The sequence below is a fragment of the Sinohyriopsis cumingii genome, chromosome 3 (assembly GCF_028554795.1).
Source record: "Sinohyriopsis cumingii isolate HCF-2022 chromosome 3, ASM2855479v2, whole genome shotgun sequence".
NCBI classification, from domain to species: domain Eukaryota; kingdom Metazoa; phylum Mollusca; class Bivalvia; order Unionida; family Unionidae; genus Sinohyriopsis; species Sinohyriopsis cumingii.
The window spans coordinates 73,090,814-73,118,777 of record NC_142963.1 but is presented as its reverse complement, the minus strand read 5'-3'; the positions used below and the strand labels follow the sequence as shown (position 1 = coordinate 73,118,777).

The 27,964-nt window shown below is 34.3% G+C and overlaps 1 protein-coding gene across 1 annotated transcript; it reads left to right on the top strand.

Moving 5' to 3' along the window:
• Window positions 1-399: 399 nt before the first annotated feature.
• Window positions 400-27,964, top strand: LOC149803091 (26S proteasome non-ATPase regulatory subunit 12-like). Its single transcript, XM_089952680.1, has 11 exons — window positions 400-563; window positions 2,727-2,786; window positions 6,539-6,667; window positions 8,559-8,666; window positions 9,846-9,950; window positions 13,639-13,788; window positions 16,010-16,144; window positions 18,145-18,257; window positions 20,415-20,592; window positions 22,186-22,263; window positions 27,219-27,964. The coding sequence occupies exons 1-11, from the start codon at window positions 468-470 to the stop codon at window positions 27,426-27,428; spliced, it is 1,362 nt and encodes a 453-aa protein (XP_089808806.1). The 5' UTR covers window positions 400-467; the 3' UTR covers window positions 27,429-27,964.

The window sequence follows — 27,964 nt, the reverse complement described above, 5'->3', positions numbered from 1 at the left end:
GTGTGGAATTAAAAACATGTTTCAATCAAGTAGATTTTAAAACAAATGCACTCCACACAGAATTATGCAAAAAGGATGTTTAAAAGTTGTCGAATTTTTAATACCGTGGGTTTACAAAGGGGGTTGAATTAGTAAACTGAGTCTTGGAAGAGACCGGAACAATGCAACTTGGTGGTCAGTTGCAAGTTTTAGGCATAAACGAGTATACAGCTAGACATGCGAGAGCATCCAAATAAATGACTGGTCCTAGATTTCTTATATAGGCTCTAACAAATAGATCACCAATGGATATATTCAGTCGAAATTTTAGACCGGTTGTTTTACCATTGGATGATTTAAACAGCTATATTTGATATAAAATTGTTTAAATCCAGACAAAAACAATTTTCGACTGGTTTTCAACGAGATTTTCAAATAAACATTGATTTTAAATTGTGCATGAGGACTTAGAAAACTTGCTAGTAATCATGGCAGACCCCAGTGATGGACGAATCCAGAAAATGGAAGTGGACTATAGTTCCACCGTTGATGAAAAATTACCAAAATGTGAAAAGCTGGCAAAGGTTTGCTTTTTTCTAGTGTAATGGTTCCGAAAGTAAAGTTAGCAAACATCTACCCAGCGTGATATGTATTGAAAGGGGGTGGGGGTGGCCATAGTGTCGAATTCACCACAGACTCGTTACTACACAAGGACTCGTTTTTACCGGCTGGCACAGTGGCTGGTATCGTTGCTTACAATTTTAACACAAATAATACGTGTACTATATTATCATTGAAGGGAGGACCCCTCTCTCTCTCTCTCTCTCTCTCTGTAGAGTGACTATAGTCTGTACCTCCCCGTTTAATTGTACCCCCCCACACCGATTTCAATAACGTAGGGATAACAGACCAAATTTAAAACTTCATCTCAGGTTAATAAATACGGTAATTTTGAGAAGGTCAAAGCATCAAAAATAACAAATTACAAATAAAGTATATTCCTTTTCAGGCATTTTGGTCATAGCAAGTGCAAACAACTTATTTTATTGCCTGCAAAAAAATAAGAATTCTCCAAAAAGTTAGCATTTTTTTATACAGTGTATATATTGAAAACAAATCCAGTAATGGAAAGTTTTTTGGATTAAATAATGAAGCAGTCACTAGAGAATATAACCAGGGCTGTTTTTGAGGCATAATTTACAAATGTCTGTGGTATATAAAGGAAATTTATGGAGAGATGTGCCTCCGCCAATCCAGAATTTGCAGCTTTAATTACTCAGAATTTACATTTATGAGTGTATGCACAGTCCAAAATCCAAATTATGTGTAAAGCTTGTTTTTATTCATGTTTTATTCATGTGAAAGTGAAAAACAAAAGGGATTGGTAACATCTGCCTCCTTACTTTTCAAAAGAAATCTGTAAGGACGATGTAACAAGATAATCCAGGTATTTGTTCCTTTTAAATGCCTAGCTGTATTAGAATTTGTTTAGACTAATTCATCTAAAAATATTGTTTTCATGACAAAGTTTATATAAAATATTTATATTTCCTCTAATGTTTCCTGTGAAAAGTTATATACAGTTCTGAATATAATGTATATTTTTATTTATTTATTTTGCTTTATTGCATAGTTGGATTTTGCTGGCATTTTTTTTTGTCATAGCAATATTAACTTATTTTTTAATCAGTGGAAAATGACAATAAAATCACAGACAAATGATGTTTATACAGGGGGTATGGATGCTACAACAGCCTGAACTGTGAGTAACCTTAAAAACTTCTAAAGTTTCTTTTAAATTATAACCGGGGGGAGGGTGTGTGTGTTATTTTTCAAACAAAACAAGCACATCTCATCTGTGAAGATACACATATAAATTTGTATTAATCTTGTTTACTACTACATTAATTTCATATCCAGCGGTAGATATAGGACATGAAAATTTTGCAGGTAAATCAAGCTATTTTTCAATGGAGATGCATCCAAGAATGATAAAAATTAAGTCTCAGCTGTCTCTGTGATACAGCTTGGCATGATTTCGGGACATGAAATGAGTGGAGGGTGGGCAATTCTCAAAATGCATAGATAGCTATGTTTTGTTCAAGATTCTTATTATCCTTTTAACCAATTTCAGTATTTCCAACTTCCATCTGCAAGTACACCACTCACTTGATAACTTACCCCCAGAAAACCTATTTGCAACATGGGGGAAGGCTTCAATCCCATTTTTTAGTACAATATACTAAATAATGAAAAGAAGTTCACTAGTACTTGCAATGAAATCACAGCATGTGTTGTACTAAGAGGAAAAAAATGTGTTTCAACATTGATAAAGAAATTTCCCTAGTTTTTAAAAAGGAAACTTGATTGGTTGTGAATTGAATAAACAACAAAAAGTGGCAACGTAATGCACATTGATTTTGTATACATGTACATGTGAAATTTGTTGAAACCAGTAGGAATAATGTTAAAGATCTTTCAGCGGTTGGACAGCTTGAAAATAAAGGTAATTTGTACAGAAAAAATAGAACTTCATTAGAAAAAGTACTTTATTGAAATTTTTGCCCATGCTATTATAAAAGAAGTCTAAAGCCAAAATAGGTCTTGTCCAGAGGAACATGTTTCATTAGAAGGAATAGCTATCTGTTCTAGGCTGTTGCACAGACTGGAAATAAAGTTGATTCCAAAATGTCACTTAATGGTTAAATCACATCTTTTTCTGAAGTAACAGTTCTTCTCTTTTTCAGCAAGGGAAACTGAATGAAGCATTGGATATATTATTGGCACTGGAGAAACAGACTAGAACTGTAAGTATTTTTAACTATAACAGTTTCTTGATTCCTTTGAGAGATGTTCTATCACTGGGTGATACAAGACCACATCATTTATAGGAGTTAATACCCCTGATTGCTCATCCACTGGACTTTACTTCTGCAGCATAATTTTAATAAGCTTTGTCATTTGAAGCAAATTTTGGCATGCAATGCAGCTTTATGAGTTGTGATCTTGAATGACTTTGATTTCAAGTGTTCTGCATGTTAGTATAAAGAGTTATGGCCCCTGAATACCCATCCTCCTAACTTTGCTTTCAACAGTATAACGTTACTAAAGAATGTTGCCTTAAAGTTATCATGTAGCTTTATATTGATGAGACCACAAACAAGTTGGATTTCCAATATTCCAAGTCATTTAGAGTCTATCTTGTACAACTTTGTTCTCCAACAAAAGTTCTGTTAAGGCCCATCCAAGTAATTTTTAGCATTTTAGTTCTATAACCCAGTTTGACTCCAAAAAACTAAAAACATTTGGGACCAGATGGTTTTGAAAACTTACTATTAATACAGACAAGCAGCATTAATCACATTTGTATAGTAAGCAGATAAGCATACTATTTCCAGACTGGCTCATCTACTAGCATCGTTGTATTAATTGCATGTTGTAAGATGCAAAGTCTTAAGATTGTATGCCCTAAGCTGAGCCATACATGTGTGAAGTATTGTTTTTACTTGATGTCCCTTTGGGGCAGTTCCAAGTGGTTGACTCATAGTACAATATTTGCAAACTATAAACAGTCTGACCCAGTCTGTGTTAGGTGTGTGTTTTACTTAATGCATGTCTATTGGTCATTTCTAGACTATATATATCAATGTTTTTTGGCATTCAGATTTGAAATGAATTTCAGTTTTCTGGAGTTTTATTTTATATTGTTTTGGTTGTCAGGGTTGAAGAGTTTTGGTTTTTGAGGGAAAATGATGATATTTGAAAAGGAAAAATTTAGGACTAAACACAAATTTTGATCTCAAGTTTATTTTGGTATGCCATAGATTTGGACTTTGAGAAGTTTCAATGAATGTTTTTTTTGTGTTCAGTTTAAGTCCATTTGGAGGGGAAGGAACAAGTCTTTTTTAAGTTTATCTCTAGTAGTAAAAAAAATTAAATGACACAAACAAAATTAGTTACTGACCCTCCTTATTGTTACAAGAAAAAGTGTGTTCCCTTCATTTTGTTGGTTTAATGGAATAGCCACCAGTAACAATTATTGTAAACTTATTTAGAAATTCATTAGCCATGAATAGAGAGTTAATAGAACATAGTTACATAAACAATTCCAGGATTTTTAAAATTATGAGCTTGACACCTGTAAATTGCAAATTTACTAGCAACCAATAAATGGGTGCAGATTGTATTTTGTTATTAAAGAGATGCAGCCTTTCATGGTTTCCATGTGACCAGATGTGGAACAATTATAACCCATCCTTCACCAATAGTCTTCATCCACCATTAGATGTAGACCAGTTATAGTCCATCCTTCACCAATAGTCTTCATTCACCATTAGACCAGTTATAGTCCATCCTTCACCAATAGTCTTCATTCACCATTAGACCAGTTATAGTCCATCCTTCACCAATAGTCTTCATTCACCATTAGACCAGTTATAGTCCATCCTTCACCAATAGTCTTCATTCACCATTAGACCAGTTATAGTCCATCCTTCACCAATAGTCTTCATTCACCATTAGACCAGTTATAGTCCATCCTTCACCAATAGTCTTCATTCACCATTAGACCAGTTATAGTCCATCCTTCACTAATAGTCTTCATTCACCATTAGACCAGTTATAGTCCATCCTTCACCAATAGTCTTCATTCACCATTAGACCAGTTATAGTCCATCCTTCACCAATAGTCTTCATTCACCATTAGACCAGTTATAGTCCATCCTTCACTAATAGTCTTCATTCACCATTAGACCAGTTATAGTCCATCCTTCACCAATAGTCTTCATTCACCATTAGACCAGTTATAGTCCATCCTTCACTAATAGTCTTCATTCACCATTAGACCAGTTATAGTCCATCCTTCACCAATAGTCTTCATTCACCATTAGACCAGTTATAGTCCATCCTTCACTAATAGTCTTCATTCACCATAGACCAGTTATAGTCCATCCTTCACTAATAGTCTTCATTCACCATTAGACCAGTTATAGTCCATCCTTCACCAATAGTCTTCATTCACCATTAGACCAGTTATAGTCCATCCTTCACTAATAGTCTTCATTCACCATTAGACCAGTTATAGTCCATCCTTCACTAATAGTCTTCATTCACCATTAGACCAGTTATAGTCCATCCTTCACTAATAGTCTTCATTCACCATTAGACCAGTTATAGTCCATCCTTCACCAATAGTCTTCATTCACCATTAGACCAGTTATAGTCCATCCTTCACTAATAGTCTTCATTCACCATTAGACCAGTTATAGTCCATCCTTCACTAATAGTCTTCATTCACCATTAGACCAGTTATAGTCCATCCTTCACTAATAGTCTTCATTCACCATTAGACCAGTTATAGTCCATCCTTCACCAATAGTCTTCATTCACCATTAAGGGGCCCTGAGTGGCTGAGTGGTGTAAAGCGCTCACCATTCCGGATCACTGCCATCTCACCTCTGTCTGCTTGGATTAGAGTCCAAGGCTCGGCTAGTGTGGGTACGTGGGAAAGCCTGCCAGTAGCTTCTCGTGGGTCGGTGGTTCTTCCCTGGGTTTTCCAGGGTTCTTCCACCACCAGTTTTACTGGCCGCCATGTATAGCCTATCTTGTGTTGAAAATGGCGTTAAACCCTAGAACAACAACAACATTCACCATTAGATGTAGCACAGTCCATCATTCAGCCAAAGGCATCATTCACCATTAGATACTTAGCTAATCAGCCCATGCCTGATATGATATTCCAAGCTGTTATTTTCCTTTACCCCCACCTATCACTTCAAACAAAGCCTAGCTATTATTTTCCTCTACCCCCACCCATCACTTCAAACAAAGCCGACTGCTCTGGTGGCCTAGTGGTTAGAGTGTCTGCCTCGGATGCTGTACTAGCAGCTGCCGCGCTAGGTGCTCAGCATTAAGAGGTTAGTGTTAGGACTGGTCGGCCTGGTTTCCGGTTGATGTGACTGGGTGTGACATAATGCTACATGTTTGCAGCATGATGCCCCAGTGCTAAACATCACTATAAACTGCCACACTGAAGACATCGTGGTAATATGACTGAAATTTTTTAAAGTTATGTTAAATATCCAAGTCACACACACTTAAACAAAGCCATGAACATGTGTCCATCCTTATGGTGGCTAGTAAAGAGAGATTCCACTGTATTTCAGTTTGTGGACTTTTTGTGTGTGATTTGATTGTGAATTTTAAATTTAATGAAGAAGATTACTTCGCAAAAGTATTTTCTGTTGAACTATAGGCTACTTATTATTTATTCACAGGGTGCCATTTTTTTAGTTTCTGCATGCTGCAAATGATGTTTATTCAAAGCCGTGAAATTTATGCCCATCTAGAGTTATCTGGACCTAAATATGAGCCTGGAATTAAACAGTTTTATCTAAATTAAAGACTATCCTACTAGTAAATTTAACAAATCGAAGGTCATAGATTTAGAGACACATAGATCTTGTTTGGGATAAGTACTGTTCTCTTAAATCATACAAATGGCCAGATTTAAGAATGCAAAAATTCTTTATCTACATCACTATCTTTAAATTTGTTTCAGGTTGCAGACACTCATTCCACCAGTCGTGTGTTGGAGGCTATTGTTCGACTATGTTTCGAAACAAAAAACTGGGATGCCTTGAATGAAAATATTGTGGCTTTAACCAAGAAGAGAAGTCAGATAAAACAGGTAAATCATGATTTGTATGTATTGGTTGTGTTTTCGTTTGGCCGTCTTAACCTAAAGACAAGCAAAAAATTTAACTCCATTTAAATGCATTCAGAATCAAATGTTAAGCTTCATCTTAGGAGATACAATTTTATCATGCAAGAACATTCATAGCTTGAGGTTATGTTATTGGAGCCCTGAGAGGGACAGTTTTGGTTATACTTGAGAAAAATCACAAATGCAGATGACACAGGATGTTGCCCAATAAAACAAAGGTTTACATCAGGTTTACAGTGTGCTGCCCAATAAAACAAAGGTTTACATCAGGTTTCATAATTAAAGAATGTAATTCAAGCCATTCATCACTTCTCTTTTGTTGTTTCTGAAAAACAATAACTTGTATGTGCAAACATTTGGCGCTACTGTATTTCTTAAAGAAAATAGTATCTGAGATGATATGCATTAGAGTTGATACACACCACTAACGTGTCCTAGTGGTTAGAGCATCTGGCTCGGATGCCGGAGGTTGCAGGTTTTTGTACCCTGGCCAAGTCATACCAAAGTCTTATAAAAATGGTACTAACAACTGCTAGGTGCTCAGCATTAAGAGGTTAGTGTTAGGACTAGTTGGCCTGATGTCAGGATAATGTGACTGGGTGGGCATGATGCCCCAGTGCTAGACATCACTACAAACTCCCACACTGCAGACATCATCGCGATATGAGTGAAAAATTGTTAAAGCTACGTCAGAAATTCAGATCAGACACACACACACACACACATACATTTGCACCTTGGTTGATCTGTCAAGGAGATATTTATTATCTACTTTTCTCCCATAATGATTAAGACTGGATTTGTGAACGATATTTTGGTTGAGACAGGATTAAATCTATCAAATATTGAAGCATCCAAATAATTCCACAAGTTGATATTGTTAATCAGAAATAGCATTTGTCATCAGACATCAAATAGATGCAGAAGAGATTTTGAACTGGAATTCTAAGCATCTATTAAACACAGATTAAATGTAAGTTATATCCTTTCTCATCTCGCCCAGCAGATCTGATTGCTGTGTTCCATATTTGTGAATCATCAGAAACAACTTTTTTTTCACATGGTTTTAATATTTCTTTTAATATGAAAAATATTTAATTATATTTTCTCTACATACCTAAAAATCAAACTGGCAGGATGGACTGGCTACTAATTTTTTGTGCTTGTCCTGGCATCAGACTGAGTAGGCCGATAAATCAGTCCTTCACAATTGATGATATTGTTTTTCAGGTGAGGGGCTGATATCACTGATTCATTAAAAGCTTCAATTATATGCATCCATATTTGGCTGCACACATCAGTGTACATGTTATACACTTACCGGTATTTCTCGTGGCTGTGCAGATACCATTGGCTGAAAGGTTCTTTTAGTGACATGCAGATTATATTTCCTGAGAAAATCATGTTTGGTGACTTGCAAATCCACCTGGAATAGCACAACCATCTGTCCTGTGGCCATTTTGAATTGCGTGCTTGATATGGCTATTACCAATTACTGGTATGTGTCTAAAGTGTACACGGGTTTGTTCCAGAATGATTTGCATGGAGCAAAATTGCACATATTAATGAACATGTGACATCAGACCCACAGCATTGTCCATCAGTATCAACACAGATTTGTGGGGTTGATTTATTGGACTACAGACTGAGAGGCTTGTGGCAGTTTTGTACACTGCTGTTGAATAAGGAATTCAGAAGTAGAATAGAAACTGTATATGTTTCAAAATGTTTGTATTTCTGTTAGTACTCTTGAAATTTAGGTCTGACATTTGTTTGCATTTACAGTAAATTGTTATATTATGCTCATGACTTGCAGATAATGTATTTCAAGTAAACATGCATTCCTCATTTTCAGTCTGTGACCAAGATGATACAGGAGGCCTGCACCTATGTTGAAAAAACACCAAATATTGAAATTAAACTAAAATTAATTGATACGTTGAGAACTGTAACAGCTGGAAAGGTTAGTATATTAATTTAACAGAACACAGTCATTGAGATTTATATCTTGTACACATTAGAAGGTTTCCACACACACACATAACTTTCCTACCTGAGGCATCATAAAAATGTCTCTATTATGCCTCATTTTTCCAGGCAATTCTGAAGATATTTGTCCTTTATAAAAGCACAAAGTGACATAGATATTTCTTTTCCACTTGAGTTGTCACAATGGAACCCTTGCCTGAATTGTCCAAGTTATTTTGAAGATAATAGTCCCCAATACAAGCACCAAGTAACATTCATATCTTGTTTTCAACCTGAGGTGTATTCATGGAATCCCTTTCTTGCCTCAAGTAGTCAAACCTTTCTCAAGATAATAGCCCTCAATACAAGAACCAAGTGACATGTCCCTTTTTCACCACAGTTGTCACCATGGATCCCTTCTCTTGCCGCATTTGTCCAAGTCATTTTGAAGATAATAGTCCTCAATACAAGAACAGGATGACATCGATATCAGTTTTCTACTCAAGGCAGTAGGAATAACTTAGTTTTCTGTGCTGCTTAAGAATGTAAGTTAGACAAATGTCCTGCTGTGCAATAAGTCCAGGGTGTTTTTGTCTTTACATTTTCTGAGATAAGCGCAAGAAGCATAATGTCATATGGCATCGGTACGTCTTTCTCAAATCTGTTTTAGCATTTAGCACAAAAGATGAACTTAGTATTTCAAAATTTTACTTGCTTTCAATGACGTTGAGTAGTTGACCAGATAAAATTTTCAGACCATTCACATCAATATCTCAGGCTTTTTTGTTGTTGTTTTTTTACACATTTTTGAACTTTGGGGAAAACCACTCAAGGTTGACAAATGAAATTTGATTTGCTTGTTTGTGCGTACATGTAGATAACCAGATTCATTTTAGGTCCCAAAAGAAGTTTAATAACTTTTTAATGCATTTTTTTTTTTTACTTTATGGACATTTTCTTGACAAAACTTTAACACAACTTGGCAGACATAATGTGCAATTGACATCAAATTTGGTATGCAAATTTGTATGATTATTCTGACTTCCTTTCCATTATAGTAATTTTTAAAAACAAATCTCTAGTTTTTAATATTTTGGTTCTTGGGCTTTTTTAATATTCATTGGGGGCATTCATTTTTTACAAATTTGGTTTATTCTTTGTATTTCTTTGCTAGATATATGTTGAGATAGAGCGAGCAAGGTTGACAAGGACAATTGCAAAAATTAAGGAGGATCAAGGCAAGGTTGCAGAAGCTGCAAACATTTTACAGGAGTTGCAGGTATAGTCCTTTATAGTTTTGTTGTGAGCTTTTTTCCATGAAAAATGATTGACATGATGGTGTTAAACAAATTATATTCTAAGAGCTAGGGTCTCAGATTATTTATCAGTCGAGAATTTGCACAAATTTTAATTCAGTTTTACCTTATATGTAAAAATGTCAAGGCTTATATGGAAAACTGGCCTATTACAGACCAGAGATTGCATTTATTCAAAAGTTGATGTCTTTGAAATAAAATAACTAGTTCACATGCAAACGGGCCCTGATTTGTAACCATGTGATGCCATAAATTATGATGCATGCAGAAACAGTATATTTTGATGTCTGACAAAGGTGTTTCCATGTTAAATGTTCTAAATTATGAAATAAAGAACTATTCATTAAGGACACATAAAAGAGAACTTTGAATCACACTTCATTGTCATTCTCTATTGATAACATATTTGGAATGTCTCTTGTAAACCTTTTCTTCAAGCTGTTAGATATTTTGTCATTTGCACTATCTGTTAATTAAGGTCTTTAAGTGACATATACCTTGCTTTGGATTTTAGTACCACACTTGCTAAAACATACATAGTGTATGTTAATGACATTAAAAGTACATGTATGCCTTGCATTTTATTGGATTATTGTATTCATTGTGAAAATATTAAACTTTTATAAAATATGGAATAAATCACATTTCCATTTAAAAAAGAATAAATGCTGTTTCCTGTATGCATTTAATATTTGCAACTTGGTTGGCAGCTAGAATCAGTATATTTTGTTTTAAAGAAGGCAAAACAATTAAATTTGATGAAAGTAATTTAGTAAAAACATCAAAATTTTAAAGTTGGAGTAAATATCTCAAATATAATTTATTAAAGGTATAATTCCCACTCCCAAAAGAAGAAAATCAGAAGAAAACACCCAGTCTGTGCATTCAGATAATTGGGGACTTAACAGTTAAATGATTTCTCTCCATCATCCATATATAAGATCAATAACTTATGTCAAAATTGCAGCATTTAACAGCTTGAGCAGGTTTGAGGATGGAATCACTCACCTTTCAAAACAAACTCTATAATCAACATTTTCAAATTGGCAGAGATTGGACAAGCCAACCATGTAAAATGATTGGCATGGTAAAGCTGATTCTTCTGTAACTGCCCTCTTTCAAGCTGCATGCATCTCTCCTGTAGTGTGAAAATCCCTAAAACTTAAAACTTTCAACCCCAAAATTAACCTATTCTGAACAAAATTGTTGATGTTTCATAAGTAAGGCAGTGACAGTTGTGTCCCAGATATTTCTTGAATGTATAGGATAATGGACCATGAATAGACTGGTTTGCCTCAAAATTTCTGTGTGTGACATGTTCCAAATATGAAAAAAGAAAGCTTTGATTGTGTACAAATGATGTAAACTGTACAAGGATGTACCACCCAAGAAAATCTTGGACTTTTTAAGGGAATGTGGTTTGTTTAACAAGTTTTAAATAATGTTCTAAGGAATTTACGTATGTTCCCTTTATTTTGTATTTATTTTTGACAATGGTGGCTTCATTATGTTTAATGTTTTATCTTCTTTGTACTTAATTTTATATTTCTGGAAAGTGTTTGATTTCCTAAATCATTGTGCAGTTCATTTTCACATTTTATTGTCACTTCATAGCCACTTTTGTGCTGAGGTGCCATAAAATACTACATACAGACAGCTGTCGATAACAAGAGAAACATGGAGACAAAGTTTGCATGTCTTTACAGTATTACTGTTCGAAAGTACAGGTGTCAAATTCAAATAATTTTAAAATATACAGAAATTTTTTGTTATGCAGATCACTTGATATTTTATGTACATGTGTCACTTCATGAACACCAATTCGATTTATGCTTTTTAATTTTAAAACCATTTATAATGAAGAAATACCATTCAGTGTGCACCACTGTGCTCTTTTTTACACCATCACTGGTGCCATGTGATGTGATGAATGCATAGCTTACATACATGCATTTACATTACTTTCCATTTACACCATATTCTCAGGAATACATATATAGCAGAAATCAATCAACACCTGTATAGTAATCAATTCCATTTCAGTAAAGTGTAAATAATTTCCATTATGAGTGCCATTACAAATGAATAAATAAATAAATAATTGTATGTGAATTGAAATGCCATACACCAGTCATTTGCAACATGATAAAAAAAAGCAATCACATGTAGAGAGGATTTTATACAAGTAATAACTTCCAGTGTTTAAAAAAATGTGATGGCATATTAAAGCCCCTAGCAGTGATTCCATATAATTAAGGCATAGGGTGATCCTAGAATAAACTTTTACACTTTATTTTTCATACTTCTAAGAAGAAAAAACTATTTTTTCGTGTATGAGAAAAATACGTATAAAATTTCAGGAGCCACACCACGATCATCTTGTATTATTCATGCGTGATCTCTTCCCCAAAATGATAATCAACTTTTTACGTTTTTTCATACTTTTAAGAAAGTTTTTTTGTCATACTTGAAGGATTTTTTTTCATGTGCAAGAAAAATACATGTATATAAAAAAAATTTTTTTTACATTACTAGTCCATGAATTATTAAGCTCGGGATTGTTATATAATACATTACTAGTCCATAAATTATCAAGCTCATGATTGTTATAAACATTTCATTACGTCTTAATGATGTATATTACACTGTTATGTAAACAGTTTTGATGAAATGTGATGAAACAGCTGAAACTTTTTTAAATGAAATATTTAAATAATAATAACAAATAAGTTGGTGAAAAGATTTTATTTTGTTTTCAGTGGTGAGGGTTAATGTAGAGTATTGACATATTTGAATCTTAATTAATTAATCAATCAATCACAAATGTTATCTATGCAGTTTTGCTGGGAATACCAACTAAATCATCAACAATATCAGTTGAAGTGGTTTTTATCTTTACAAGCTTAATTTATTTTAAATATTAACCAACTAGTTGTACTTCATAACCTGCTACATGTATTTCAAACATCTGATAATACCCCCTTGAGGTGTACCCCTATATGTTTATCAACCAATCAGCAGAAGCTCAGTGCAGGAGTAAACATTCAGTCAAACAGAACAAGAATTGTTCTATACCATGTCCAATTCATAAGCAGTGTCAAGCATATTTTTTTCTCCAGGAACGCAATAATACATTCTTAAAATTAACTATTTGAATTCTGGAAGTGCTGCAAAAGTCATTCATTTTAGTACAAAATAAATTGGGGCCCTGAGTGGGATCACTGCTATTTCAACTCTGTGTGGTTTCAAGTCTTGGATTCAGCCATGTGGGTATATGAGAAAGCTTGCCTGTAGTTTCTCATGGTTGGTGGTTCTTTCCGGAGTTTTCCTGGGTTCTTCCTCCACCATTAATACTGGCCGCCATGCATAGCCATCTTGTGCTGAAAAATGGCATTAAGCCATACAACAATAACAACAACAAAATAAATTTGTTACCTTTTTTAATCAGAGTATTGTCATATTTCAAAATAATGAATGGGATGAGGTCAGATGTTACATATGATAATATATTTATAGGTTACTACTTTGCATTAAATAGTTTTACTAATTTTTATTGGTTTGTTCGATAATACACATTGACTGATAATACCCTGACTGACATTATTTAACAATTTCTTATAGTTAACAATTATTTTGTGATCTGCATTTTAGGTGGAAACATTTGGATCAATGGACAAAAAAGAGAAGGTGGAGTTTATCTTGGAACAGATGCGACTTTGTCTGGCAAAGAAGGATTACATTCGCACTCAAATTATCAGCAAGAAGATCAACACCAAATATTTTGAGGAAGCTGGAACAACAGTAAGTATTTCTGTGCTGCCTAAGAAAGGAAGATGGTAACATTTCCAGTCCTGTGATAATTGCAGATGTTTTGTTTCAACATTTTCTGATAAAAATAGGAGACTCAGTAAACTGGCTGTCTTCTTGCAACAGTGGTGGCAATATAAACTCAAATGTTAATGTTGTTTTTGCAACCCAAGACCAGATTCCATGGAACCCTATTACTATATTACCAATGTCAGGCAGGCACAGTTTCATAGTATAGGACACAAAATATACTTTATTCCATGTATAATTTTTATCCATTTTCAGCATCAGTATATTACGTTCCTTTAGTTGTGTATTACTCATGATGTCAATATATAATACAGATATAAAAAAATAGGACTTGTATGATGATAGAGCTTTAAATGTGCAAGACTTTGTCATCACACTTTGTTAGCACTTGCTCTGCAGCCATTGTAATAATTGTACAGTGCATTTCTTTATCAAAGTCAGTGTAAAAAAATTGGAGGAAAATAGAAACTGATGAATCAGTTTATCTGCTTGCAATTGACATTTATGAGGCATGATAAGTTTTAGTTCTCATATTTCATTACATACCTATTTGCATGATTGATAAGGCATTTAATATGTTTGGTCAATCAATATTTCCATATTGCAGACCCAGACTGGAACATTTTAAGTCTTCCCATTGTCTTGGATGCATCAAATAGAATTTTTTAAAATCCCAATACAATTTGAGTTCCATTTACACTATATAGTTAAGCATATTTGGAAAGCATAAAATGAAGGTTCATATAATAAATACAAAACTTCATACAAGTACGTTGAGGCCATCCGTTTTTTTGTTGTTTATGTGCTATTAAGCTACACTCCTTAAGCTTACCTGGCTCTAAGGCTAAGAGAATTTATGGTATAGCATTGTATCTTTTCATTGTGTGTCATCATTCATCTGTCATCCATCCATCAAGTTGCATCTTACTACTATGGAGTCCATATTTCTGATTCTGTTGCAATCAAACTTGGAATATAAATATTTATTATTATAATCTCTTGTGAGTTTGATAACAAGCAAGATCTGTGTATATTAATGAGGTGAACTTGCATCTGATTTACCTAATTTGTTTCCACTTTGAAGACAATATTTCTCATCAAATTTTGATCAAACATGGAATATTTGTTGATATCATTATGATCTCAGATGAGTTTGGTAATGAATGAGATCCTTGCATATTAAAGAGGTTATCTTGCATCTGATTGGCTGACCCTGTTACCATGCTGCAGGCCATATTTTTTTAATCTATTTGTGATCAGACTTGCAATGTATGGTTATATTATCAAGATCTCACATGAGTTCAGTAATAAGCAAGCTCTGCTTATACAAATAAGGTGATTTTGCATCAGATTGACTAAGCTTGCTTTTCTTCAGGGGTTGTATCTCTGATCCAATCTTGGTAAAATTTGGAACGTGTGCATATATCGTCAAAGGGCAAGATTGATGATAAGTGAAAAGCATGAATAGTAAAGTAGTCCTGTTGCATTTGATTGGATGAGCTTCTTTCCACTCTAGAAGCCATATTATTGGTCTGTTTTGGTATGAGGCAGTTTTTTAAGGCTTATTTTTGGTAGGATTTTGAAAAAAAACATGGTATTTTGACATGTTATCAGAATCTTAGTTGAGAATGATATGAATGAAATTCATACATATTAATGACATGGCAGATATTGGCAATACCAAGGTATTTATATGTATGAGTAGGTTTTAATCAAACTTTTTAAATTGTCTTAAACAGTCAAGATATTGGTTGAGTGTGATTTTGAGCAATATCTGTGCATATTAATGTGATAATCTTGTATCTGATTAGCTAAGATTCTTGCCCCACTTTGGCAAAATAAAGCAAATTTTAGCATTGTTGTAGAAAAGTTTCAAATTCTATAAGTAAGATCAGCACATATTAAAGAGACACTTACTTTGTATCTTGTTTGGATCTGAACAGCAGTTTTGTCATGACCATGACTCATGATCAGATCTTGCATTTTTTCATGTTGATTTATTCAAGGTAGAGATTGTATGCAAAGAAATAAGTCTTCATTCAGATAGTTGCTTTAAAATTTGCAGCAGATTTTGGCTGGGAAAATTACACATTTTAATTGGCATCAGTCTTTTCAACCATCAACCTGTAGTTCATTGACCTATTTTTGCACATTAGAGAATTTTCTCCTGTTTCATTTCCTTCAGGAGCTGAAGTTGAAGTACTACCAGCTGATGATAGAAGTAGATGAGCATGATGGATCCTACTTGTCAATCTGTAAACATTACAGGGCTGTTTATGACACACCAGAGATCAAAGAAAACCCAGAGAAGATGAAAGAGGTACAATATCTATTAAGTTTAACAGTAAGAAGAATAAAGAGAATTTATGTGTCCCACCCTAGGTTAAAGTTGTTTGCTTGTTCTTGTTATATCTCCTTAATTTCTCCTTTAAGTAAATTATCCACTTACATTAAGGTTAGAAATTACTGTCACCAACAGAATCCAGCCTGCCTTTCCATCTCTGTCTGTGTGTGTGTGTGTGTATGTGTGTATATGGTGGTGCTCATCAGTTTCATGTTTTGCATATGGTTAGTATTTTAAAGAAAAAATTTCCCCAGGTGTCCTCACTGGTTATACTGGCTTTTTAAAAAAGACCTTGTATGTCTTGGGTATTGCTCAAAGAACCTTTAATTCCATTTATTTTGGTGTATGATTGATGGGTGTAATATGGGTTATAGAGTATACAGCTTGGCCTTACTCCACATGTGCACCTTTCAAATAACTGCTAGCTCCATTTGGTCATTTTCACTTCCTGGACTTCAAAGGTAAAATGTATTTTAAAAAAAAGAGCCAATATCTTTTTTTACATTTTATATATTCAATAATTTATCCATTGCACTTTCAGAAGCTGGTCTTGTCTAGTTGACCAAAATTCATTTTCCCTATTTTAATAGGTGCTGAAGATAGTGTACTTTAGACTAATTCAGGGTATTTGTTTTTTAGCACAAGGGAGCAATTATTTTAGTTAGTAGTGTGCTTTGGTCATGTATTATTCCCATACGTACAATATCCAAAGAAATGTCAGCCACATTACATCAAAGTAGCATAGAGGTATGCCAACATTCTCTCCACCGTGCATGTTTCAAAGGCAAACAACTTCACCTTACATATGTCACTCTCTCAAAAGCACATAATAACTGGTGAGCAGCCCCTCTAAAAATAGAGATAAGGGGGAGTAACTCTTACAGATTATCTCCACTTATTCCCACTAGGTGGCCTGTATATTCTGTGCAACAGTCTTCTGCTTTCTGTGGTCAGTGGACAGGTGTTTCCCAACTAAACTGGTTTCTCCATGCCTTGAGCAGTCTCTGGAGCATGTCTGCATGTCTTGACAAAGAAGGCATTAGATAAAGGATTGGCATGTAAATTGACATACAAATATTTATTGTCTCGCTTGTACTCACCATACTCCAATCACATTGTAGATCGGAGGTGTCAATATATCCAACTCGAGAGCAAGGCAGTTTTTGATATTAGGGTAAGAATTTTAAAAAATTGCAGGATGGTGGGAAAAGTTGTTCTTGCTATCACAACAGAAATGGAAGTTGTCTTTTGTGCTAGTGTGACAGGGATAGTTTGATATCTTCATCTATTTACTTGTTAAATAAAGCTGTCTCTGATATAAAAAAAATCGTATTTGAGAGGAGATATAACCCTTTTGAATGGGATTGGGGGGGGTCATTCAATATTTAAAGCTGTCTGTAAATGCAGGTGAAGTTTTGCAACATGGGTGGCAAAGAATAGACACATGTGAGTCTCTCCGCTGTTTTATAGTGGTATGTAAGCTGTCAGTCAGTAGTGAAATTAGTGTATTGCCATTGTCATTATGCATAAAAAGGAAACTAAGTTAAGTATTATTTTAATTTGGTGATTGTTAAAGCTACGTTAACAATCCAAATCACACACACACTTTGGTGATTTCATTGATAGGATGATTAAAGTGAATGGGGTAGTGGTGGGTGCAATGAGTTTAAGTATGTGCCTTTTATATTTTTCATATTCTGCTTTGATGTACTTTATTCAGATATTTTAAAAAAAATGTTTATAATATTTTAAACAAAACGTGTAATATCTCGCTTTGTACCGAATAATGCTCCTATTTTGCTAAATTAAATAGTAGTACTGACTGCAAATTATAATCATTTTTGGCTTGTAATTCAAGTTTTTGGATAGATAAGTCTGCAGACTGAGATAAATCACATTTTCATCTAATTAAATAAAACAATAGCTTGAAAGAATGCAAGATTGTAGTATTTCATAGATGCGTATTTATACTACAGGCACTTCGATATGTGGTCTTGTACCTGATCCTAGCCCCTTATGACAATGATCAGTCAGACTTGATACACAGAGTTAAAGAGGACAAGAACTTAGAGGAGATCCCCAAATACAGGTAGGTATTTGTCAAGGCATGTTTATCTATTTAAAACAATTTTATATGCAATTATGTCACTTCTTGGATTAACCAGCAATACAGCCACTTCACTTTGTGACAGTGGCATTATTGCAGTTGGACTCATTTTTATATGCTTCCAATAAAGCAAAGATACCTGTCATCCTGGATTTGGCGTGAATGTCCCGAATTGCATAGCCTGTTCACAAATCAAGTCACTATAGCAAAAATCTCAATTTGTCCTTAAAAAAATAAACCAAAAGAACAATTTTGCAGAAGTTGAAGCCATAGAGAGTGTTTTCAGTCCTTTCAAGTATTTTCTGGTCATTTGTAACAAATCAGTTTCCAGCATACAACCTGTTTTGGGTCCTTTCCCATCTTTCTGGTAATTTGCAACATAAGACCAGTTTCTGGCATATAATGTGCTATTATAGTCAGTTCATTTCAGTCCTTCCCATTCTTCCAGTAAGTCATGTTGTATAATAAGTTTGTGCTGTTATTTCTGTAAATCGTTCTCAAAAGTTATTTAAAAAAAGTATTTGCCGATTTCATGCAGTAACTTATAGTTATGTTTCATGATATATGTCACTGTTACAGTAACTGACAAAATGTAGTCACAAAAAAAGATGTCCTCTAGATGTGCCTTTGATGAAAAATACACATTGATTGAATTCTAGATATTCTATTTTAATTCAGCCATGCTTAAAGAAGTTAATACATGAAGAAAATATATATTTCTTGAAGTTATTGAATAATAATTCCAATTTTTATAAATTGACTGTGTTTTCTACGCTTCGATTGGATGTAAACAGTCATGTAATACTGATCTGGAATTTTTTACACATTGATAAATTTGGCTGATTACTTTTGGTTCCCTGTTACCAGATCATTTGATGTGAAGTTTTATCTATATCCATTCCTTACAACCTAATAATAATAACATCAAGCTCCCACCCACCCACTCCTGTGATTTCTGATGAAAAATGACAAGCCACAGCTTAAAATCGACCATTTGAAGTTAAAACAATGTAATTGCACAGACCTTCCTGCACTTCAACCCTCCCCCCTTTTGCCAAAGAAGGCATATGTCAGATTTTAGAAGCCAATCTTCAGAAATTATTGCTTTTCACCTTGACATGTTACAGCAGCGGTTATTAAAGGTCAGGGTCATATGTCAACCAAGGGATGTCACTAAAAATGGACATGAATTTGCTTTTGAAAGATCGAAATGCGTAGAAAGTAACAACGACGTTGCTATAACAACATGTCCCACATGCAAGCATAATTTAAAGAAAGAGGAATATTCCTAGTTTAACCACAACAACCATTTTTAATATATTAAAATAATGATCATAATAGTATATCACTGGTATGACATTCTAGCCGGTATCACTGTATAAAGAATCGATAAATCTTGGCTAGCAAAGATAGGGCTGTGTATTCTGTTGCACTTAAGAAGCCAATGAAAGAAAACTTCGATGTACATAAAAGTGAATGTTTTCTTGATTAAATCTCCTGATCTGATTTTAGGAAGGAAGTAAATTGGAATTATAAGGAGTAAATGAGCATGGTTGGGTATTTATCGATGTGTGAACTTTACCTAATCACTCACAAAGTTTACATAAAATCCTTCAGACTCTATTTACTTTGTAAGTGGTTAGGTAGAGTTTACACATCGATAAATACCCAACCATCATCATTTAATCATATAGTGAACACTTGCAAGATAGTAATCATACGTGTTCCACTTCAGTGTGGTACTTTGTATAATTGAAATGTAAATGTGACAGTAAAATAAGTTACCAGTCATGTTTATATGTATTTCTGGTCAAGTCTCAGTGCAAAAAAAAGCTACACAGTTGTTGGAAATGAAATGCGTTCATTAAAATAATCAAAGAACAAGACTATCCAGGTTTTTATGCATTAATAATGCTAGTAAACAATTTAGTTACATGTGATCAATTTAACATTTGACAAGGAGTGAATGTGATATGTGTAGTTCTTTTTTTGTTTTTATTCTTCGGTTAAATGCACACACCCTCCTGTAAATAAGAAATTTGGTAAAATAAGTTTCTATTATTCACACCAAATTACAGTAGGTTTCTTCCACACTGATATTTTTGTTACTTCTACTAAATGTTCAGAGTTTTGTTTCAGAGACTTGCTTAAGTGCTTTACTACCCCAGAAATTATCCAGTGGAAACAGCTGTGCCAGACCTATGAGTCTGAGCTTAAGTTTGGCTCTCCAGGAAGTCCACCTACACATGTTTTTAATACTAAACTGGAGGGAGGGACCAAGAGATGGCAGGACCTCAAAAACAGAGTTGTAGAAAGTGTAAGATTTAATATAGAACAATTTTAAGACTTGATTTACAAACATTTTCTTTGCCTTGTTTTTTTTTTTCCTTGAGAAAACAAATGATATATTCATTCACAACCATTATTTATAATTATAATTGTGGGTGTTTTTTATTTGTTGTTTTCGGATCAAGTAAGTAACATTTGCATTTTAGTCCTTTTCCTTCTATTTATTTAATCTGATATTTGATTTGTAAACAGTGATACTGTTTGACTACTTTTACTGGTATCATATTATGGTGATTAATTTTTAACAATGTAAACTGTGACAAGATCATTGGCTTGTACACAGCAATAATCTGATGAAAATTTTTAAAAAAGCTGAAATTAATTAGTAAATTGTTACCATATTTAGTTTTTCTTTAGCTGTTTGAATGCATTTTTCCATCCTGTCTTCCATTATTAACATATATCTAATACAGTGGTCCCACCCATGAATAGCGTTCTGATCAGCAGGCACCCACTCTGTATTGTCAGAATTCCACGACACTTAATGTTTGTGTTCAAAAGTACCACTCTAGAACAGCCGCCTCTTAACATGGTCAGCACACAGCATATTAGTTCAGAAAGTTGGGTTTTCCCTTGACATGCAGCTACATAATGGTATTGACAGATACAAATCTCAGATATCATTACAGTGACATTTGTTCCAAAGACAAAGAAAATTTACAGAGAGATATGTAACACAATAATTCTTACTGCTGTGCATTCCTTAGATGTTAGGTTTTGTCTTTTGTTCATTGCCAGTAAGTATCAAGATGACAAAACCATAACCATGGAGAAAGTATAGTATTGCTCAGCTTGAGTCAGCGTGACATTCTGTCACCAGAATTTAAAGATCACATGTTAGGCATTTGTGGCTTCTCTCTCGTAGTTGATGACATGTATGTTTACCAGACTAAAAACTTGTGAATCACATGACAAGCTCACTTGTAATACATTGCGACTACTGCGAAGAAACCAACAAGTTCTTGAAAAGAGCGCAGAATGTCATGAGATATTCCCAGTTTAGAACGAAAAGGGAAAGCGATTCACCGAAGCAAAGATAGGGAGATTCCATTGATCAATGTTGAGAAAATTGATGTTAGTAAGATTCAAATAAACAATGTTGATGTGCAATTTGGTGCATTTAGTGGGTAAGAGGAATTAACAGTGATAGTTAGTAGCCAGATGTTTGTGCCCAGATTTTATTGACAATTTAGTTTTGAACCATGCTTGATGGTGTTCATAATTATTTTAAATAAGATTGATGTAAGTGTTACCACATTGATTCTTTAACATTCCTGTGAATTTTAAATGAAAATATTAAATATTGAACACTCAGTTTATGTGCCTTTCAACCTTTGTATGTAGTAATTGCTTGCCTCTTTGTGTCCCACCCTCTCACCTCTCTTATAAGGCCAGTTTCCTGTTGAAGAAGGGGTGGACTTGTAAGAGTGAGACTACTGTATTGTTAATCCCATGTCTGTATGAATTTAAAATATTTTGTCTTTTTTAACATACAAAGGTTCTCACAGCTTTGGTGTTTTATGAATTCATATCCTGTTACCAATTTTTATATTTATTTCAGAATATCCGAGTAATGGCCAAGTATTACACCAGGGTCAGAATGAAGAGAATGGCTGAACTTTTAGATTTGACAGAAGCAGTAAGTTGCGTTTCATGAAGCAATTAACAACCAAAATCAATTAATTTAACACTTAATGTATTCACCCGTGAGTACATTCTGAGTTATCCCAAGATTGTTGGGTAGAGAAAAATGCCTTAATTTCTTTGAGGCAAGTCAGATTCTATGTGACTTTAGTAGTCAGTTATATATCCTAGAGATTTCATGTAAGATTGATTAATTTATCAATACATGTACAGAAAGGCATAAAATTGGAGGTTTTTCCATTTATTTCTGTCTCTTTTTTTTTGTTTCCTGAATTGGCACAAAAATAAGTTTCCAACCACATCATTGGAAAATCTTAAACATGTCCTATCCTATTTTTTGATAAGAATGATCCTGCTTTATGATACTTTGACCAAACTGATTTATACTTAACAAGAGGTGATCTGAAAGCTTGACCTTAAATAGGATCCATGCACCTGTTTCTGTAACATAGCAATGAATTTAGGATACATTTTTTTTCAGATTTTCTTCTAACTTTGATTCATTTTCTTAAATGTTTGCTTGATTTTACTATGGGTAGATAGCTCTCTTCCTCAGGTACAGTTATGCAGTTGATCAAGGAAACATCTTCCTTTGACAAATTTAAATCGAGATTTTATTCATGCTGAAAGGGATCACTGGTTTCTCAGAGGTGGTGAATATTTAAGTCTGGATGTTTGTTCCATAATTTTACTTCCCTTTGCAATGGCAGTCATTGTACAAATTTTATATAAACATTTGCCAGAAATGCCCTTCTAAAGGAAGAAAGACAAGGCTACTGATTTTATGTAAGCACATTCAAGGATGCTTAATTTGTTCTCCAAATGAACAGATTTAGGATGCTTTGTATTAATTTGGAACCTCTGAAGTGATCCCAGATAATCTACCTTTCTTGCATCCTATTTTTATAAAAGTGTTATATTTTCTTACATTTTCTTATTTTAAATACTTTTAACTATTATTTTTTGGCTATGCCAACCTTCTGTAATCATGATTGCTTCATTACACAAGTAAGTTGATTTTGACAGAAATTCAAAAACTGTTAGCACAGAAGAATGTAAAGATTCTCTTTCAAATACATTCCCTGCTCAAATTTAAATTGGGGAATATCAACTTACTACCTCCCTCCAAAAAAGATGAAAACCAGCTTTTCCATCAGTATCATATAGGGAAAGGGCAATGGGTCGTGCTTGTTACCTCCCTTGATGCCACCAGGCATTTCAATCTTAAGCTTCTACTTTGGACCAGCCATCATCAATTTTGAATAATTTATGCATAATAACATATCTAGGACAGGTTATATATGTAATTGTGTCATTTTTACAAGTTTTTATGTGAATTTGTCATATTTGCAAATTTTGCTATTTCTGACTGGATGATTCAGGATAGAATTGTTTTTGTATGTCGTACTTCACGTTAGTCATGCTTCCACATGTTTTCACTCTGTTGGTGACAGATGTTTTTGGCAACTTATTAATATGTTTTTGTACTTAGTTTATTAACTTTTTACAGTGCATTTGTTGTTTCAGAATCTAAAGAATGATTAAATGTTCCAGATGCATGAAATTTAAAGCTCATGAGGACAACCATGACTCATTCCCCATTTGCAATAAGTGTACCTCATCAAGGACATGCAACATTTGCACAACTTAGTCTGAAGATATGTGGTATAGTGTTCTATGAAGAAGAAAAAAAAACCCTGAAAAATAGAGAAAGATTAAGTCAACATCAAACAATCCAATATCTTGATTATTCATCCTAGAACCGAATTATTGGGGAGCTTATTGGGGGACATACAATGGGGTCAGTCCCATCCATGCATCAAATTTAGACAGAAAATCATTTATGATATCCTCAGCGACAGCGGATGAGCCAGGATACAAAGTTATACCATTCCCACCTAGATCATCACTGGAGCTATGGGTGCATTGCCTACTGCAAGAGGTAACAGTGCAGTTTTACAACTTGGGGCAAAGATTTCCTCTAAATCTTTCTCTGTCCTGAATAATAAATTAACGATACTGCCTTTACTTGGCAGTCCACTGGGTATAAGTCCCCCTGCCTGCCCAAGCATGGCTTTTGGGCAGGTAAGTCAGGGTGCATGAGGTTCATTACGGATCTGTATGATCTGTCAAATAAGGAAATGACACGCAAGTCATTTTGCCTTCCAACAATATCTTGGTCTGAAAATCATACCAGGCCCATGGGGCCAAACAATATTGTACCATATGGGGATCCTATTGACAGATCCTTATATCATCGCACTTACATGTCATGGTCAGTGCAGGAACATCATGGCGACCTTATTGATAGGCCTGTCCAGTTTACCACTAATATGGCAAGGCCAGTACCAATGCTGTATGGAAACCTCAGTGAGAGATCTATCCCATTCTCCGCTCCTGTGACACAGCCAGCACTAGACCTTATAGGGATCTTAATAAAAGATTAATCCATATAACTAATGCTATAACATGGCTGGTTCAAAACACCGAACTGTCCGTAAGGTAATTTACATGGTCCTCTTCCAAGCTCCAGGTGAGTTAGCCATCTGTACCAAGATGGCAAGTCAATCCAACAGATACTTCCTCTTCTTTGTTTACGGCCTACCCATTGGGTTGGTGGCAGAGTTTGTATAATGAAGATGGCATTGTCTTTTCTATGCCATTAGGCATGTTCTATTTGGACCAGGATGTGTAGATAGAGTAGGTTATCCCGCACAGTGAGTTTGTGGATCCTCCGAACGATCTGTCCCACTCCAACCCATCTGTGGATAGGATGAAATTTAGTTTCAAGGCAACCATTGAAGAGACTTAATGGTGTTTACAGCCTCATAATGCTCTCCACCCTCTGTCACCATGTAGGCATATAAAGTTATGATCTAAGAGGCAGATTTCCCTTCCCTTGGTCTTCTACCTCCTTGCCCCACCAGTCTGTCAAAGAAATAACTGACTGCCTCACCAGCATAGTTAGCGATCTGGGTAGTTCTAAGGCTTTCTTTGCAGAAAGCGAGCTAACAGTGGCATTTTATTTCTGCTGGTACACAAAAATGTTCAGCCGCCTCTACTGTCAGGTGACATCAACAGACCTGCCATCCCTGACGAGTCTGTCTCAGTAAGGCAGTTGATTTTTTCCCGTAAGATTTACCAGTTTTCAGTAAAGTAACAAATTATCATAAACTGCTATTGTAATGCTGGAAAACGTAATTAAAAGTTAAGTATTCAAAACATGCAGAACGATGAACATGTTCAACTGAAAATTTTGTAAAGACTTTATTTACCACTAGTATAGTTGCACAAACTTAAGTTCCAAGCTTAATGCAGCTCAATTTCTTGTTGCTATTTCTCAACTTTATGTAACTCTTGGAAAGTTTTCCATTTCACATGATGACAGCAATCATATCTCTCACCACGAGACATACTCTAATTGGCATGTGATGTCCAATAAATGCAATTGAATCACTTCCAGTTTTATTCACAAGAATCAGACTATTCCTTTTTATTCTTCTGTGTTGATTATTATCATTGTTCAAGAGGCTTATTTTCCCTTTTTATTTTGAAGGACACATGGTACTAATTTAGTTCCCATTGTAAACCTACGTGAACGCCATGATATTAAAAATTCAATAATTTTAAATTTCTGAATGCTCATGATCAAACCTATATTTATCAGTATAGGTGAAACCTGGATGTCATCTTCTGTGTAGAGAAAAGGATATGAGACTCACCATTTTCTGGACCTATTAGTGTTTGAAACATGTGCTTTCAATTCCACACCAAAGAGTCTGGTGCTAATTTCAGTAATGAGTGTTCCAAACTGGAGACTGTTAAAGGACTGAAATTCCATCAATAAAACAATGTCTGTATTTTTTTTCTTCAGTTGCAACTAGGATAAGCCCTCAAAAGATTCTTTTTCCTAAAAAGTAACTTGTGTGTCCTTGATTTTCTTGATAAGGCCTAGGAGTAGTTAAATGCATAAGTAAGCAATGTGCATCGTTTTGTTTATCAAAGATTACATTAGTGAATATTAAATTATATTGCAAGTTCATATTCACCAATATAGCAATGGATAATTGCAGGAAGTATTTAAGTATTTGAACTTTGTTTCAGAAAATCGGAAAAATATATTAAAGCTGTCTAAGAAGAGTCACCTTTTCTAATATCACCATTTATTTCTCTTCAATTTAATACTGAAATATATTACCAGCTTTGCTATAATTATGCAATTAATGAGTAAACGGTCACGGTTACCATCTATATGTACATGTATTCTTACAGAAAAGGAGATATAAATGACAGAAAGTACCTAAAATGTACCCTAGAAGTCGTGTAATTTAAAACTAAAGTGAGTTAGACATAAGTCCATTAAAATACAAAATATGAAGTTTCTAAACTTTCACTGAAAGAAATTAGTGGAATGCAAAGTCATGAGAGGTCATCGTTATTAGGCATGGTGGAAGAGACCTAAGTTATCATATCTGAAGCATTATGTTTCAAAACACAACTAGTAAATATCATATTGCTCAACATAATTACTCTATAAATGATAAGCTTTATATAAGTAATTGCATAGATGTAGACCAATGTGCAAAACACTCCACCTAACATAGTCAAATCTACACACTGCACACCCTCCCCCCTTCTAATATAACACTGAAAGTTGCTCCATAATTTGCAAAAGGTAATAATTTTGCTTGTTATTCACAAATTTATCAGTATGATTGCATTTATAGTAAAGTTAATTGCACCTACATATGTGAAGTCACTGCATTGCAGTAGCTGTTGCTGGCAGATCTGGGTCTATGCAGTTTGACTTGTCTTATCAGTGAGTATATACAATACTAAATATTATATCAACTGCTATGACTAAATTGTTGGAGGAATTTGATTTTTAACTTCTTTTTGTTAGATTCATGGTGAAAATTTTCTAAAGTATTTACTTTTTTCTCTCAATAGGAAACAGAGGAGTTCCTGTCTGGTCTTGTGGTGACTAAGACGGTCCAAGCCAAGATGGATAGATTAGAGGGCATTGTGAATTTCAGTCAACAGAAGGATCCTAACGATATCCTAAATGACTGGTCTGTAAGCATCAACACCCTGATGCAGCTTGTTAACAAAACCACCCATCTTATAACAAAGGAGGAGATGGTCCATAAACTTCATTAACCCCAAAGTTCATATAAATCTTTAGAATTCAGACTGAATAAACCTTCAGATATTAACTTGAAAGTCAGAAAAATTATGAAACCTTCTCAACAAATTGAATGAACAGCATTCTGAATGATTTACAGATTGAACTGTTTCTAAACTGTTAGCCCAGGTGTCAATATACCATCTTGAGCACAACCTTTATTAAAAAGTTGATTGCCAGTTACTGTGCTCATAAGAAACATAAAGTTTACAATTTTGTATATTAGCTTGATTTTATGTACTGTCTGCACTTGCTTGTAAGTGAAGTTCATCTGCAAAGATCTAGATCTGCTAACATTTTATGTGCCTGCAGATCTGGGTCTATGCAGTTTTGGTAGGTGTAACTGGTAGAACAAAAAAACAGATCCTGATATGCCAGTGCATTATACAATAGCAGGTTAGGGTCTATGTTGTTTGTAGTTTGCCATGACTTATAAGTGATTGTTTTCGGTACTTAATATTTTTTTCTCACAATTTCACCGTTAACTGAAGATTAAAATATTCGTATGGTT

Bases quoted from the DNA above. Each gene is read 5' to 3' on its own strand.
- LOC149803091 (XM_089952680.1), top strand. From the start codon at position 468: ATGGCAGACCCCAGTGATGGACGAATCCAGAAAATGGAAGTGGACTAT. The intron at 6,668-8,558 runs GTAAATCATGAT...CCTCATTTTCAG, and splicing joins AGAGAAGTCAGATAAAACAG to TCTGTGACCAAGATGATACA. The intron at 9,951-13,638 runs GTATAGTCCTTT...TCTGCATTTTAG, and splicing joins ACATTTTACAGGAGTTGCAG to GTGGAAACATTTGGATCAAT.